The sequence below is a fragment of the Pithys albifrons genome, chromosome 27 (assembly GCF_047495875.1).
Source record: "Pithys albifrons albifrons isolate INPA30051 chromosome 27, PitAlb_v1, whole genome shotgun sequence".
Classification (NCBI taxonomy): domain Eukaryota; kingdom Metazoa; phylum Chordata; class Aves; order Passeriformes; family Thamnophilidae; genus Pithys; species Pithys albifrons.
The window spans coordinates 2,764,066-2,780,375 of NC_092484.1; the positions used below are offsets into that span (position 1 = coordinate 2,764,066).

The 16,310-nt window shown below is 55.3% G+C and overlaps 1 protein-coding gene across 2 annotated transcripts; it reads left to right on the plus strand.

Annotated features, from left to right (window-relative positions):
- The first annotated feature begins 59 nt into the window (after window positions 1–59).
- COPE (COPI coat complex subunit epsilon) lies at window positions 60–15,361 on the plus strand. 2 transcript variants are annotated; one of them, XM_071578281.1, is made up of 10 exons: window positions 60–209; window positions 1,311–1,373; window positions 2,409–2,509; window positions 3,761–3,952; window positions 5,737–5,790; window positions 6,183–6,264; window positions 9,015–9,170; window positions 10,181–10,249; window positions 14,593–14,667; window positions 15,115–15,361. In XM_071578281.1, the coding sequence occupies exons 1-10, from the start codon at window positions 108–110 to the stop codon at window positions 15,160–15,162; spliced, it is 942 nt and encodes a 313-aa protein (XP_071434382.1). In that variant the 5' UTR covers window positions 60–107; the 3' UTR covers window positions 15,163–15,361. The 2 variants fall into 2 exon arrangements, with proteins under 2 accessions (XP_071434382.1, XP_071434383.1); XM_071578282.1 differs by having other exon boundaries at window positions 3,800–3,952.
- The last annotated feature ends 949 nt before the right edge of the window (window positions 15,362–16,310 follow it).

Consider the following 16,310-nt stretch of genomic DNA (forward strand, 5'->3'; position numbering starts at 1 on the left):
TGGCTGCCTCCCTCCGACCGCGTCGCGTCAGTGACGTCACTTCCCCTTCGCTCTCTTATTGGAGGTCGCCATGGAGACGGCGCTTCCGGGTTCGTGTCCGGGGCGCCATGGCGGGGACAGGAGGGGAGGCCGATGAACTGTTCGATCTCCGCAACAGCTTCTACATCGGCGCCTTCCAGGCCGCCATCAACGAGGCGCAGCGCGCCAAGGTGGCAGCGAGGCCGGGGGAGGGACGGAGGGAGGGAGGGAGGGAGGGAGGGAGGGAGGGAGGGAGGGAAGGAGGGCAGCGTTCGGGGGGCCGCGGGGTTGGCGCTCCCTGGGGGCCCATCGGGTCGGGCACTCCCTGAGGGTCTTTCGGGTCGGGCACACTCTGAGGGTCCATCGGGTCGGGCACACTCTGAGGGTCCATCGGGTCGGGCACACTCTGAGGGCCCTTTTTGGGGTCGGGCACCCCCCGAGGGTCCATCGGGTCGGGCACCCCCCGAGGGTCCATCAGGTTGGGCACCCTCTGAGGGTCTTTCGTGTCGGGCACCCTCTGAGGGCCCTTTTTGGGGTCGGGCACCCCCCGAGGGTCCATCGGGTCGGGCACACTCTGAGGGTCTTTCGGGCACCACCCGAAGGCCCATCGGGTCGGGCACCCTCTGAGAGTCTTTCGGGTCGGGCACCCTCTGAGGGCCCATCGGGTCGGGCACCCTCTGAGGGTCTTTCGGGCACCCCCCGAAGGCCCATCGGGTCGGGCACTCTCTGGGCGGGTGTGGCGATGCCCATCGGGTGTGGCGGTGCCCTCAGTGGGTGTGGCGGTGCCCAGCGGGTATGGCAGTGCCCGTCGGGTGTGGCAGTGCCCGTCGGGTGTGGCGGTGCCCAGCATGGGTTGGGTGTGGCGGTGCCCTGGGCGAGTATGGCAGTGCCCATCGGGTGTGGCGGTGCCCAGGGTGGGTGTGGCAGTGCCCAGGGTGGGTGTGGCAGTGCCCGTCGGGTGTGGCGGTGCCCATCGGATGTGGCGGTGCCCATCGGGTGTGGCGGTGCCCAGCAAGGGTCGGGTATGGCAGTGCCCTGGGCGGGTATGGCAGTGCCCTGGGCGGGTGTGGCGGTGCCCAGCGAGGGTCGGGTGTGGCGGTGCCCTGGGCGGGTATGGCAGTGCCCGTCGGGTGTGGCGGTGCCCGTCGGGTGTGGCAGTGCCCAGGGTGGGTGTGGCAGTGCCCATCGGGTGTGGCAGTGCCCAGGGTGGGTGTGGCAGTGCCCGTCGGGTGTGGCGGTGCCTAGCGAGGGTCGGGCATTGCAGAGGGTCTCGGTTTGTGCCCCCCCCGCAGCCATCGAGCCCCGAGAAGGAGCTGGAGAGGGACGTGTTCCTGTTCCGGGCATACATCGCACAGGTGAGGGGCGGGGACAGCCTGGGGACAGCCTGGGGACAGTCTGGGGACAGTCTGGGGACAGCCCTGGGGACAGCCTGGGGTCAGTCTGGGGACAGTCCTGGGGACAGCCTGGGGACAGCCTGGGGTCAGTCTGGGGACAGTCCTGGGGACAGCCTGGGGTCAGCCCTGGGGACAGTCTGGGGACAGTCTGGGGTCAGTCCTGGGGACAGCCTGGGGACAGCCTGGGGACAGCCCTGGGGACACACACACACTGGGGACAGCTCTGGGGACACTCTGGGGACAGCTCTGGGGACACTCTGGGGACACCCCTGAGTGCCTGTCTAGGATGGGGTGCCCTGCAGAGTGTTTGTGGTGCCTGTCAGGGGTGGGGTCCCTGCAGGGTGTTTGGGGGCTCAGGGGGGCTCTATCCGGGGCTGTGGCAGTGCCAGCTGCCCTGGCACCCCGGGGCTCACACCACCCCTGTGCCCTGCAAGGTGTTTCAGGTGCCCTATCCTTGCTGGGGTGCCCTGCAGGGTGCCAGGGGGCTCAGGGGACACCCCAGAGTGCCCTGTCTTGGCTGGGCTGCCCTACAGGGGGCTCTGGGGGGCCCTGTCTGGGGTGGGCGCCCTGCAGGGTGTTTGGGTTGCCCTGTCCTGTCTGGGGTGGGTGCCCTGCAGGGTGCCAGGGGGCTCAGGGGTCACCCCGCAGTGCCCTGTCCTGTCTGGGGTGGGTGCCCTGCAGGGTGCCAGGGGGGTCAGGGGACATCCCGCAGTGCCCTGTCCTGTCTGGGGTGGGTGCCCTGCAAGGTGCCAGGGGGCTCAGGGGACACCCCGCAGTGCCCTGTCCTGTCTGGGGTGCCCTCCGGGGGTCTCAGTGGGGTCAGGGGACACCCCGCAGTGCCCTGTCCTGGTTGGGGTGCCCTCCGGGGGTCTCAGTGGGGTCAGGGGACACCCCGCAGTGCCCTGTCCTGGCTGGGGTGCCCTGCAGGGGGCTCTGGGGGGCCCTGTCTGGGCCTGGCACCCCGGGTCTCTCACTGTCCCTGTGCCCCCCGTCCAGAGGAAGTTGGGGGTGGTGCTGGACGAGCTGACGGGCAATGCCAGCCCCGAGCTGCAGGCGGTGAGGATGTTGGCAGAGTACCTGTCCAGGGACAGCCACAGGTGAGCGGTGCCCGCCCGGGGGGCGCGGGTGGGATGGAGTGGGATAAAATGTGAGGGAATGGAATGTGACATGATGTCATGTGATACGGGAGGTCATGCGATATAATGTGATATAATGCGATATATCGCGATACAACGCGGTATAATGTGATGTAATGTGATATAACGTGATATAATGTGATGTAACATGATATAACGCGATATAACATGATATAATGGGATATAATGTGATATAATGTGATATAATGCGATATATGTGATATATTGCGATATAATGTGATATAATGCAATATATCGTGATATAACACGATATAACGTGATATAACGTGATATAACGGGATATAACGGGATATAATGTGATATAATGTGATATAATGCGATATATGTGATATATTGCGATAGAATGTGATATAATGCAATATATCGCACTATAACGTGATATAATGTGATGTAACGTGATATAACGCGATATAACGTGATATAACGGGATATAATGTGATATAACGCGATATAATGTGATATAATGAGATATATGTGATATATTGCGATAGAATGTGATATAATGCGATATAACATGATATAATGTGGTATAACATGATATAATGTGATATGTGATATAATGCGATATAATGGGATATGATATCATATATCATGTGATACAATACAATATATCATATATCGCGATATGTGACATGATATAATGTGATATAATATATATTGTGATATAATGTATAATAAGATATAATAAGATGTAATATAATGTGTTGTTAATATGTAATAAAATGTAATATAATGTAATATAATATAATATAACATAACATATAACATAACATAACATAATATAATATAATATAATATAATATGTGATATAATATGGAAAGTTACGATATAATATAATATAATGTAATATAGTTTTACATAATATAGTTTATTATAAAATAATATATAAGATTTCATATAATGTGATGTTATTATATAATATTTTAATGTAATATAATATATAATATACTACAATGTGATATTATATAATATATAATGTATTATATGATGTAATGTAATACAATATATTATAATATTATATTATACTATTATATTATAATATTATTATAATAGTATAATATAATAGTATCATATAATATTATAATATATTAATATGTTAACTAGAATATTATAATATTATACTATAATATAATATACTGTGGCTGTGCCAGCCATGGGATTGTGTGGCCAGGGTTGCTTTGTCTCCTTTAGCCCCCAGCCCGTGCCAAGTGCCACCCTTGCCCTCCACAGGGATGCCATTGTGGCTGAGCTGGACAAGAAGATGGCCAAGAGTGTGGACGTGGCCAACACCACGTTCCTGCTGATGGCAGCCACCATCTACTGCCACGAGCAGAACCTCGACGCTGCCCTGCGGGCACTGCACCAGGGGGACAGCCTGGAGTGGTGAGGGGGCACTGGGACAGCCTGGGGGGGAGTGGGCACTGGGAACAGCCTGCAGTGGACACTGGGGACAGTCTGGAGTGGTGAGGGGGCACTGGGACAGCCTGGGGGGGGGAGTGGGCACTGGGGACAGCCTGCAGGGGGCTCTGGGGACACTCTGGAGTGGTGAGGGGGCACTGGGCACAGCCTGCAGGGGGGAGTGGGCACTGGGCACAGCCTGCAGGGGGGAGTGGGCACTGGGGACAGCCTGGAGTGGTGAGGGGGCACTGGGACAGCCTGGGGGGGAGTGGGCACTGGGGACAGCCTGCAGTGGGCACTGGGGACAGCCTGCAGTGGGCACTGGGGACAGCCTGGAGGGGGGAGTGGGCACTGGGGACAGCCTGGAGTGGGGAGTGGGTACTGGGGACAGCCTGCAGTGGGCACTGGGGACAGCCTGCAGTGGGCACTGGGGACAGCCTGGAGTGGGGAGTGGGCAGTGGGGACAGCCTGGAGTGGTGAGGGGGCACTGGGGACAGCCTGGAGTGGTGAGGGGGCACTGGGGACAGCCTGGAGTGGGCACTGGGGACAGCCTGCAGTGGGTAGTGGGCACTGGGGACAGCCTGGAGTGGTGAGGGGGCATTGGGAACAGCGTGGAGTGGGCACTGGGGACAGCCTGGAGAGGGGAGTGGGCACTGGGGACAGTCTGGAGTGGGGAGTGGGCACTGGGGCCAGGCTGCAGTGGGGATTGAGCCCCCCCGTGGGTGCCCAGGGAGCAGCTGCAGAGCCCCCTCTGCCCCAGGACGGGCACTGAGCTTTGGCTTCTCTCTGGAAAGCCTTGAAAGCACCAGGAAGTTCCTCAGAAATTCTCCTCTCGAGGTGCTGAGGGGTTTGGTGCTTTCCCTGCAGTGCCAGGGCTGCTGCCCCCCTGGGGAAGGGGAGAACCTGGGTGTGGGTCCAGGTGGGCTCTGCACTGCTGGGGTGGGCACTGTGGCACACAAGGAGCTGGCAGGTTCAGGCTGTGGCATCACAGAGCGCTTTGTGTTGGAAGGACCTTAAAAATCATCCTGTTCCACCCCCTGCCATGGGCAGGGACACCTCCCACCAGCCCAGGGTGCTCCAAGCCCTGGCCTTGGGCACTCCCAGGGGTGGAGCAGCCACAGCTTCTCTGGGATTCCTTTCCCTCCTAGCCAGGAATTCCTTCCCAATATCCCATCTGTCCATGGGAAGCCATTCCCTGTGTCCTGTCCCTCCATCCCTTGTCCCAAGTCCTTCTCTGGGATCTCCTGGAGCCCCTTTAGGTTGGTCCCATTTTCACACCATCCTCTCACCATGTTCATGGAATCAGAGAATCCCAGACTGGGTTGGGTTGGAAGGACCTCCAAGCCCACCCAGTGCCACCCCTGCCCTGGGCAGGGACACCTCCCACTGTCCCAGGTTGCTCCAGCCTGGCCTTGGGCACTCCCAGGGATGGGGCATCCTCTGGGAATTCCATTCCAGCCCCTGCCCACCCTCAAAGCCAGGAATTTCTTCCCATGGGAAGCCATTCCCTGTGTCCTGTCCCTCCATCCCTTGTCCCCAGATCCCTCTCCAGCTCTCCTGGAGTCCCTTCAGGCTCTGGAAGGGGCTCTGAGGTCTCCCTGGAGCTTCTCTTCTCCAACCTGCCCTTGGACACTCCCAGGGCTGGGGCAGCCACAGCTTCTCTGGGTACCTGTGCCAGGGCCTCCTCCTCCTCCTGGAACACCCTGAGTGGGCATCCCCCAGGATCCTGGACTCCAGCTGTGCCAATCCCTTTGTTCCTGTTCCCACAGCATGGCCATGACCGTCCAGATCCTCCTGAAGCTCGACAGGCTCGATCTGGCCCGGTGGGTTTGGGTCCTCCTACTTTTTGGTGGGGCTCGTGTGGGGAGGGAGGGCCCTGAGAGGAGAAGACTCAGCCCTGCATTGGGCACAGCCACTGTGGGTGTGGCTGCAGCACCTTTGGGCTCTGAAGAGTTGCCCAAAGTGCAGGTGACAGGGGTGGGAATGGCCAAAGGTAGAGCTGGACCTTGAGGTTTGGTCTTCCCTTCAGCAGGACATGGTTGGAATGTCCAGGGAAGGAAACCAGGGGATGTTTCTTGGGTTGTCTCAGTGAAATATTGAGGTGTTTGTCACATTCCCAGCTCAGAAGAGTTGAGGGAGAACCCACAACCCTTTGTTTATGTCTTAAAGAAGTTGTTTTCCCTCTGATGTGTCATTCCAACTTCTGCTCTTGCAGGAAGGAGCTGAAGAAGATGCAGGAGCAGGATGAGGATGCCACTCTGACCCAGCTGGCAACTGCCTGGGTGAACCTGGCCATGGTGGGTACCTGGGGCAGGGACCCCTGACCTGCAACACCTGGGAAACCACAAGGACTCTTCTTCCTGGGGGTTCTTTTCCCACCAGGATCTCAGGAGGACACCCAGGGTTGAGTTTTTGGTTCCAAGTTCACAGAAAATCTGAGCACTTGGTTGCCCAAACTCACTGACTGGCACAGTGCCCAGTCTGTGCTGCTGGCAGGGGCCTCTCCCTCCTCACAGAAGGAGCTAAACCACACTCAGAGAATTCCCAGAACATTCCAGAGCAGGAATGCTCAGCTCCTGGGCCCCAGACCCCGAGAAGACAAGTCTTGTGTGCTTGGAGCAGCCCGTCCTTCAACATGTTTGTGAGGCAAAATAAACCTCCCCAGACTTGGTGAAGTTCAGGATTCCCCAGGAAATAACCTGGTGGAGCATTAAAATAACCCTTTCTTGGGGACTTACTTGGGTTTGTTAGGAAATATTTCCCAGCTAGCTTTGGCCTTAAATTAGTGCAGGGGTGGGTTGTCCTCAAGGTCTTGTTTCCATGAGGAATCCCACCTGTAACTGGAGAAGGCACTGCAGGTAGAACCCCCCTGGGTCCAGAACCCTCCTAAATCCAGAACCCTCCTAAATCCAGAATCTTCCTGGGTCTAGAACCTTCCTGGAGCCAGAACCTTCCTGGAGCCAGAACCTTCCTGGGTCTAGAACCTTCCTGGAGCCAGAACCTTCCTGGGTCTAGAACCTTCCTGGAGCCAGAACCTTCCTGGAGCCAGAACCTTCCTGGGTCTAGAACCTTCCTGGAGCCAGAACCTTCCTGGAGCCAGAACCCTCCTGGAGCCAGAATCCTCCTGGAGCCAGAACCTTCTTGGGTCCAGAACCTTCCTGGAGCCAGAGCCCTCCTGGAGCCAGAACCTTCCTGGAGCCAGAACCCTCCTGGAGCCAAAACCTTCCTGGAGCCAGAACCCTCCTGGAGCCAGAATTCTCCTGGAGCCAGAACCTTCTTGGGTCCAGAACCCTCCTGGAGCCAGAACCTTCCTGGAGCCAGAACCTTCTTGGGTCCAGAACCCTCCTGGAGCCAAAACCCTCCTGGGTCCAGAGCCTTCCTGGGTCCAGAACCCTCCTGGAGCCAGAACCTTCTTGGGTCCAGAACCCTCCTGGAGCCAAAACCTTCTTGGGTCCAGAACCCTCCTGGGTCCAGAGCCTTCCTGGGTCCAGAACCCTCCTGGAGCCAGAACCTTCCTGGAGCCAGAACCTTCTTGAGTCCAGAACCCTCCTGGAGCCAGAACCTTCTTGAGTCCAGAACCCTCCTGGAGCCAGAGCCCTCCTGGAGCCAGAACCTTCTTGGGTCCAGAACCCTCCAGGAGCCAAAACCTTCCTGGAGCCAGAACCCTCCTGGGTCCAGAGCCTTCCTGGGTCCAAAGCCCTCCTGGAGCCAGAATTCTCCTGGAGCCAGAACCCTCCTGGAGCCAAAACCTTCCTGGAGCCAGAACCCTCCTGGAGCCAGAATTCTCCTGGAGCCAGAACCTTCTTGGGTCCAGAACCCTCCTGGAGCCAGAACCTTCCTGGAGCCAGAACCTTCTTGGGTCCAGAACCCTCCTGGAGCCAAAACCCTCCTGGGTCCAGAGCCTTCCTGGGTCCAGAACCCTCCTGGAGCCAGAACCTTCTTGGGTCCAGAACCCTCCTGGAGCCAAAACCTTCTTGGGTCCAGAACCCTCCTGGGTCCAGAGCCTTCCTGGGTCCAGAACCCTCCTGGAGCCAGAACCTTCCTGGAGCCAGAACCTTCTTGAGTCCAGAACCCTCCTGGAGCCAGAACCTTCTTGAGTCCAGAACCCTCCTGGAGCCAGAGCCCTCCTGGAGCCAGAACCTTCTTGGGTCCAGAACCCTCCAGGAGCCAAAACCTTCCTGGAGCCAGAACCCTCCTGGGTCCAGAGCCTTCCTGGGTCCAAAGCCCTCCTGGAGCCAGAATTCTCCTGGAGCCAGAACCTTCCTGGAGCCAGAACCTTCTTGAGTCCAGAACCCTCCTGGAGCCAGAACCCTCCTGCGTCCAGAACCTTCCTGGAGCCAGAACCCTCCTGGGTCCAGAGCCTTCCTGGGTCCAGAACCTTCATTGGGTCCAGAACCTTCCTGGAGCCAGAACCCTCCTGGGTCCAGAACCTTCCTGGAGCCAGAGCCTTCCTGGAGCCAGAACCTTCCTGGAGCCAGAACCCTCCTGGAGCCAGAACCTTCTTGGAGTCAGAACCTTCTTGAGTCCAGAACCTTCCTGGAGCCAGAACCTTCCTGGTTTCAGAACCCTCCTGGAGCCAGAACTTTCTTGTGTCTAGAACCTTCCTGGAGCCAGAACCTTCCTGAATCCAGATTCTTCCTGGCTCCAGACCCTTCCTAAATCCAGACCCTTCCTGAATCCAGACGCTTCCTGAATCCAGACCCTTCCTGAATCCAGACCCTTCCTGGATGAAGAACCTTGTGAGAACCCAAGTGCTGAATTATAAAAATCTCCTTTCAGGTCCTTCATTATGTCAAAACACACCAAGTTGTTCCTTTGAAGTGTTTTTTTTTTCTTTCTGAAGGCAATTCTGGCTCTTTGATCACTGAAGTTACTCTTAATATTTAATATTTTCTGCCTTGCTTTGATCTGCCCTGTTGTGGTGCAGGAGGTGCCAGGGCTGCCACCCCCTGGCATTTCACTGCAGACCCTCAGCCACCCCTTTGGTGCCTCAGGAATGCTGAGGGTGATGAACCTGAGGGTGTTTGTTTGTCTCCTCCTTCTGCAGGGAGGGGAGAAGTTACAAGATGCCTACTACATCTTCCAGGAGATGGCAGACAAGTGTTCCCCCACCCTTCTGCTGCTCAATGGCCAGGCTGCCTCCTACATGGCCCAGGGCAAGTGGGAGGATGCTGAGGGGGTGCTCCAGGAGGCCCTGGACAAGGTACTGCCTGCTGGGCCCACCTCCCAGAGGTGGGGGGTACCACAGAGAGGACTTGCCCTCAGGAAATTCCTGGAAATAACACTTGGTGTCATTGGGGGTGGGCACTGGTGGGGGAATCCCAAGAGGGTTTGAGGTGGAATCCCAAGAGGGTTTGAGGTGGAATCCCAAGAGGGTTTGTTGTGTTGGAATGCCAAGAGGGTTTGTGAGGGAATCCCAAGAGGGTTTGAGGTGGAATCCCAAGAGGGTTTGAGGTGGAATCCCAAGAGGGTTTGAGGTGTAATTCCAGGATGGTTTGAGGTGGAATCCCAAGAGGGTTTGTGAGGGAATCCCAGGATGGTTTGAGGTGGAATCCCAAGAGGATTTAAGGTGGAATCCCAAGAGGATTTGAGGTGGAATCCCAAGAGGGTTTGTGAGGGAATCCCAAGAGGGTTTGAGGTGGAATCCCAAGAGGATTTGTGGGGGAATCCCAAGATGGTTTGAGGTGGAATCCCAAGAGGGTTTGAGGTGGAATCCCAAGAGGGTTTGAGGTGTAATTCCAGGATGGTTTGAGGTGGAATCCCAAGAGGGTTTGTGGGGGAATCCCAGGATGGTTTGAGGTGGAATCCCAAGATGGTTTGTGTTGGGAAGGACATTGAAGGTCCTGGAGTCCAACCCACCTGCCCTGGGCAGGGACACCTCCCACTGTCCCAGGTTGCTCCAGCCTGACCTTGGGCACTTCCAGGGATGGGGCAGCCAAGGATTCTCTGGCAATTCCATCCCAGCCCCTGCCCACCATCCCAGCCAGGAATTCCTTCCCAATACCCCACCTCTCCCAGCCCTCTGTCCATGGGAAGCCATTCCCTGTGTCCTGTCCCTCCATCCCTTGTCCCCAGTCCCTCTCCAGCTCTCCTGGAGCCCCTTCAGGCTCTGGAAGGGGCTCTCAGGTCTCCTGGAGCTTTCCCTTCTCCAGCCTGGCCTTGGGCACTTGGGTGTTGCTGCCAGTCCCCAACCAGTGGCTGTTGCTGTTCCAGGACAGTGGCCACCCTGAGACCCTCCTGAACCTCGTTGTCCTCTCCCAACACCTGGGAAAACCACCAGAGGTGAGTCTGCAGCTCCTGGACCTGCTTCTGCTGGGGAGGGAGTTGGGTCTTCCTGGGGACTCCAAGTGCTTTCCTGGGGTTTGGGAGTTCTGGGTGTCCTCAGCAGGATTTGGACATTAAAATATGGAATGTTTGGGGTGAGGAGCTCACATTTTGTGGGAATTCAACAGACATGGTGGGCCAGGAGCAAAACCTGCTGTGGTGGGAATTGTCCCTGCCCCTGGAAGGGCTTGGAATTCAAACATCTTTAGGGTCTCTCCAAGCCCAACCCATTCCATAATTCCATGATATTGAGAGAAAGGCCTGGGCAGAAAAAAAACCTCCTTTGAGTTCTGTCACATGAAAGGGAGGAGGGAGACAGAAATGCAAAGATTTCTGGTCTTTATTAATTAGAGTTAATAGATATAAACACCCTGGGGATAATTAAAGCTTTTTGTGGGAATTCAACAGACATGGTGGGCCAGGAGCAAAACCTGCTGTGGTGGGAATTGTCCCTGCCCCTGGAAGGGCTTGGAATTCAAACCTCTTTAGGGTCTCTCCAAGCCCAACCAATTCCATGATATTGAGAGAAAGGCCTGGGCAGGAAAAAAAACTCCTTTGAGTTCTGTCACATGAAAGGGAGGAGAGAGACAGAAATGCAAAGGTTTCTGGTCTTTATTAATTAGAGTTAATAGATATAAACACCCTGGGGATAATTAAAGCTTTATGAACCCAGCACTGTCTGTTGACTCAGGACAGAACAGAGACTGGAAAGATTTTTGACTCCCTATGAGGAGCTCACTTAAACCAGGGAGAAATTATTAGCAATTAACACCTCCAGAACAATTAGAGCCTTATGAAGCCAGCACTGCCTGCTGAGCTGGGACAGAACCCAGGCTGGGAGGCTTTCTGAGCCCTGATAGGAGGAGCTCACTTAAACCAGGGAGGAATTAATAGCAATTAACACCTCCAGACAATCAGATCCTTGTGTTTCCCAACGCTGTCTGTGGACTGAGGACACCCCCAGGTTGGAAGGGGGTTCTGAGCTCTGCTATTGAGGCAACACTTAATAGCAAAAAAGAAAAAGAAAAGGACTTTCCTCATGGCAGCTCCCAAAATAACATTTATTAACACAGGTACATGACAATGACAATGGGGGTTAATTAGTGGGTGATAACATTGAGCTGCAGGATGGTCCAAAACACCCCAAAAACCACCAGCACAACACACATTTCAAGGGCCACCCCAGCTGTGTCACCACCCCAGCAGTGTCACCACCCCCTGACAAACTGAGCAAAGTATAATTAATGAGGTAGAAAATAAAGCAAGAATTCCTTTGCTCACCCTGCACTGTTGATGGGATGGGGCAGACAGGGCAGCTCTCAGGTTGCCCTCCCAGAGGTGGAAAGTTTTTCTGGCACAACACACGTTTCAAGGGCCACCCCAGCAGTGTCACCACCCCAGCAGTGTCACCACCCCAGCAGTGTCACCACCCCAGCAGTGACAAACTGAACTACCAGAGGGTTAAACACAACAGTCCAACAGCACCTGCAAACACACTCAGGAACCCCAAAGAAAAGCAACAGGAAAATGGAGCTGCTTCCCATTAACACCCCCCAGGGAGCTGGAGCAAAGTATAATTAATGAGGTAGAAAATAAAGCAAGAATTCCTTTGCTCACCCTGCAGTGTTGGTGGGATGGGGCAGACAGGGCAGCTCTCAGGTTGCCCTCCCAGAGGTGGAAAGTTCTCTCCCCAATTTGCAGTTAAACTGCCCCTTTTTTTATATCTTTTTTTCTTCTTCTTCGGGTGTTTGTGTGACCAAAGTCAATCTATGGGGGGTGCTGGTGATCCCTGAGGGGAGGTGGCTCCTTGAGCAGCCATAGCAGATATTCCAAAGGAAGGTCCTGCTATTCCTTAACACTCCATCCTTTATTAACCCCATCACTTTGAAAGCTTTTGTTTTCTGTGAAGAGCCCCCCAGGGGGCTGAGGAGTCTCCCCCAACCCATCAGGCCTTTCCAGCTCATCCCCCCACACCTCTGACATGAAGCCACCCTTAAGCCAAGGAGAACTCACCAGCTAATTAAGCACTGCCAGAAAATTGGAGCCTTCTGGAGCCAGCAGTGCCTCCCCACAGGGACAGCCCCCAGGCTGGAGGGGTTTCTGACCTCTGCTATTGAGGCAACACTGAAGAGCAAGGAAAGAAAAGAACCTTTCTCATGGCAGCTCCCAAAATAACATTTATTGATGCAGGTGACAATGACAATGTGGGTTAATTAGTGGGTGATAACATTGAGCTGCAGGATGGTCCAAAACACCCCAAAAACCACCAGCACAACACACATTTCAAGGGCCACCCCAGCAGTGTCACCACCCCCTGACAAACTGAGCAAAGTATAATTAATGAGGTAGAAAATAAAGCAAGAATTCCTTTGCTCACCCTGCAGTGTTGATGGGATGGGGCAGACAGGGCAGCTCTCAGGTTGCCCTCCCAGAGGTGGAAAGTTTCTCTGGCACAACACACGTTTCAAGGGCCACCCCAGCAGTGTCACCACCCCAGCAGTGTCACCACCCCAGCAGTGTCACCACCCCAGCAGTGTCACCACCCCAGCAGTGTCACCACCCCAGCAGTGACAAACTGAACTACCAGAGGGTTAAACACAACAGTCCAACAGCACCTGCAAACACACTCAGGAACCCCAAAGAAAAGCAACAGGAAAATGGAGCTGCTTCCCATTAACACCCCCCAGGGAGCTGGAGCAAAGTATAATTAATGAGGTAGAAAATAAAGCAAGAATTCCTTTGCTCACCCTGCACTGTTGATGGGATGGGGCAGACAGGGCAGCTCTCAGGTTGCCCTCCCAGAGATGGAAAGTTCTCTCCCCAATTTGCAGTTAAACTGCCCCTTTTTTATATCTTTTTTTCTTCTTCTTCGGGTGTTTGTGTGACCAAAGTCAATCTATGGGGGGTGCTGGTGATCCCTGAGGGGAGGTGGCTCCTTGAGCAGCCATAGCAGATATTCCAAAGGAAGGTCCTGCTATTCCTTAACACTCCATCCTTTGTTAATCCCATCACTTTGAAAGCTTTTGTTTTCTGTGAAGAGCCCCCCAGGGGGCTGAGGAGTCTCCCCCAACCCATCAGGCCTTTCCAGCTCATCCCCCCACACCTCTGACATGAAGTCACCCTTAAGCCAAGGAGAACTCACCAGCTAATTAAGCACTGCCAGAAAATTGGAGCCTTCTGGAGCCAGCAGTGCCTCCCCACAGGGACAGCCCCCAGGCTGGAGGGGTTTCTGACCTCTGCTATTGAGGCAACACTGAAGAGCAAGGAAAGAAAAGAACCTTTCTCATGGCAGCTCCCAAAATAACATTTATTGATGCAGGTGACAATGACAATGTGGGTTAATTAGTGGGTGATAACATTGAGCTGCAGGATGGTCCAAAACACCCCAAAGGAAAATAAAGCAAGAATTCCTTTGCTCACCCCTGCAGTGTTGATGGGATGGGGCAGACAGGGCAGCTCTCAGGTTGCCCTCCCAGAGGTGGAAAGTTTTTCTGGCACAACACACATTTCAAGGGCCACCCCAGCAGTGTCACCACCCCAGCAGTGTCACCACCCCAGCAGTGTCACCACCCCAGCAGTGTCACCACCCCAGCAGTGTCACCACCCCCGTGACAAACTGAACTACCAGAGGGTTAAACACAACAGTCCACCAGCACCTGCAAACACACTCAGGAACCCCAAAGAAAAGCAACAGGAAAATGGAGCTGCTTCCCATTAACACCCCCCAATGAGCTGGAGCAAAGTATAATTAATGAGGTATAAGGAAAATAAAGCAAGAATTCCTTTGCTCACCCTGCACTGTTGATGGGATGGGGCAGACAGGGCAGCTCTCAGGTTGCCCTCCCAGAGGTGGAAAGTTTTTCTCCCCAATTTGCAGTTAAACTGCCCCTTTTTTTATATCTTTTTTTCTTCTTCTTCGGGTGTTTGTGTGACTAAAGTCAATCTATGGGGGGTGCTGGTGATCCCTGAGGGGAGGTGGCTCCTTGAGCAGCCATAGCAGATATCCCAAAGGAAGGTCCTGCTATTCCTTAACACTCCATCCTTTGTTAATCCCATCACTTTGAAAGCTTTTGTTCTCCTGCAGAGCCTGAGGCGTTTCCCTCAACCCATCAGGCCTTATCAGCTCATCCCCCCACAAGTTCCAAGTTCAGCTCTTACCGATTTTGTTTTTGGAACTGGGGCTGCTGCCACTGAGGGCACAGAAAATGAGGGTTTGGGCTGTAAAGAAGCTCTTTGAGGGGTCTTGTGTTGCACTCTCTGTGTTGTCTCATTGTTTTAATTTCCTTTTCTTCATCCCACAGGTCACAAATCGTTACCTGGCCCAGCTGAAAGATGCTCACAAGAGCCACCCCTTCATCAAGGAGTATCAGGCAAAGGTAGAGAACAAGAATAGAAGTGAAAGATGATAAAATTCAATTTATTTGGCCTCCTCTCGAGGTGTGGTGGGACCAGGGGGTTCTTTGCCCATGTTGTTGCTGCATCATCCCAGTCCTTGGCACGGGAGGGATTTTGGGAAGCACAAACCAGGTGGGATGTGCCTGAACTTGGCACCACCTGGAAAGAAAAGCTCTGAGGAGCAGCTTCTTCATCCAAGAGGGAGTTTGTTGCCATCAGAGCTTCAGGTAGAGGGAATGTCCTCCCAGGAGAGGGAATTTGGGGACAGGGGGAGGGAGGATGGAGCAAAGGGAAGGAAATGGGTGCAGGTGGTCGTTTTCCTGGGAATTCCTTCTGCCTCAGGGAGCTGGGGCTGCTCTTCAGCTAAAGCAGCTGATTAAATACCAGTCAAATTAGATTTATTCATGAATTTTTGCCTCTGGTTGCAGGAGAACGACTTTGAGCGGCTGGCACTGCAATATGCCCCCAGTGCCTGAGGGCACAGCTGTGCCCACCCCTGGGGCACCTGGAAATGCCCCCCAGCCTGGCCCCACTGCACCCAGCAGGCTGTGCCAGCACCTGGATTTGGGGTGGAAGCCTCACCTGGGCCCTCAGCTGGCTCAGCTCAGTGCAGGGCAGGAGGGAGCAACACTTGGACCTCCAACATTCCCAATAAAGCCTCTTCTGGATCCCCAATTCCTGGAGTTCAGGTGATGGCACCCCAAAACTGAGCCCTGTGCCCGGGGTTTGGTGGGGGGAGAGGGGGAAGGTTCACTTGGGACATCCTGAGCTGTGGCTCTGCCTTGAGTCCATCTCACAACAGCTCCTTTAGCTCTGGGAGAGGCATCTCTGGCTCTGGGTGGGGGGAAGGTCCCAGAAAAAACCTGATCCAGCTCTGAGAGGCTCAGCCTCAATCTTGGATGTGTCCTGGAGCCAGGAGATGTGTCCTGGAGCAAGGACATCCCTCCTGCACCCAGGACACCCCTCCTGCACCCAGGACACCCCTCCTGCACCCAGGACATCCCCTCTGCACCCAGGACACCCCTCCTGCACCCAGGACACCCCTCCTGCACCCAGGACATCCCCCCTGCACCCAGGACATCCCCCCTGCACCCCAAAACCCCCTCCTGCACCCAGGACACCCCTCCTGCACCCAGGACATCCCTCCTGCACCCAGGACATCCCCCCTGCACCCAGGACACCCCTCCTGCACCCAGGACATCCCCCCTGCACCCAAAACACCCCCTTGCACCCAGGACATCCCCCTGCACCCAGGACATCCCTCCTGCACCCAGGAGATCCCCCCTGCACCCAGGACACCCCTCCTGCACCCAGGACACCCCTCCTGCACCCAGGACATCCCTCCTGCACCCAGGAGATCCCCCCTGCACCCAGGACATCCCCCTGCACCCAGGACATCCCTCCTGCACCCAGGACATCCCCCTGCACCCAGGACATCCCCCTGCACCCAGGACATCCCCCTGCACCCAAAACAACCGCCTGCACCCAGGACATCCCTCCTGCACCCAGGAAATCCCTCCTGCACCCAGGACATCCCCCCTGCACCCAGGATTATCCCCCTGCACCCAGGACATCCCCCTGCACCCAGGACACCCCTCCTGCACCCAGGACACCCCTCCTGCAC

What these genes read in the sequence shown, in the direction of transcription:
- COPE (XM_071578281.1), top strand. Translation starts at nt 108, where the DNA reads ATGGCGGGGACAGGAGGGGAGGCCGATGAACTGTTCGATCTCCGCAAC. An exon ending in TCCGGGCATACATCGCACAG is followed by an intron (nt 1,374 to 2,408) that starts GTGAGGGGCGGG and finishes CCCCCCGTCCAG; the next exon opens with AGGAAGTTGGGGGTGGTGCT. An exon ending in CTGTCCAGGGACAGCCACAG is followed by an intron (nt 2,510 to 3,760) that starts GTGAGCGGTGCC and finishes TGTCTCCTTTAG; the next exon opens with CCCCCAGCCCGTGCCAAGTG.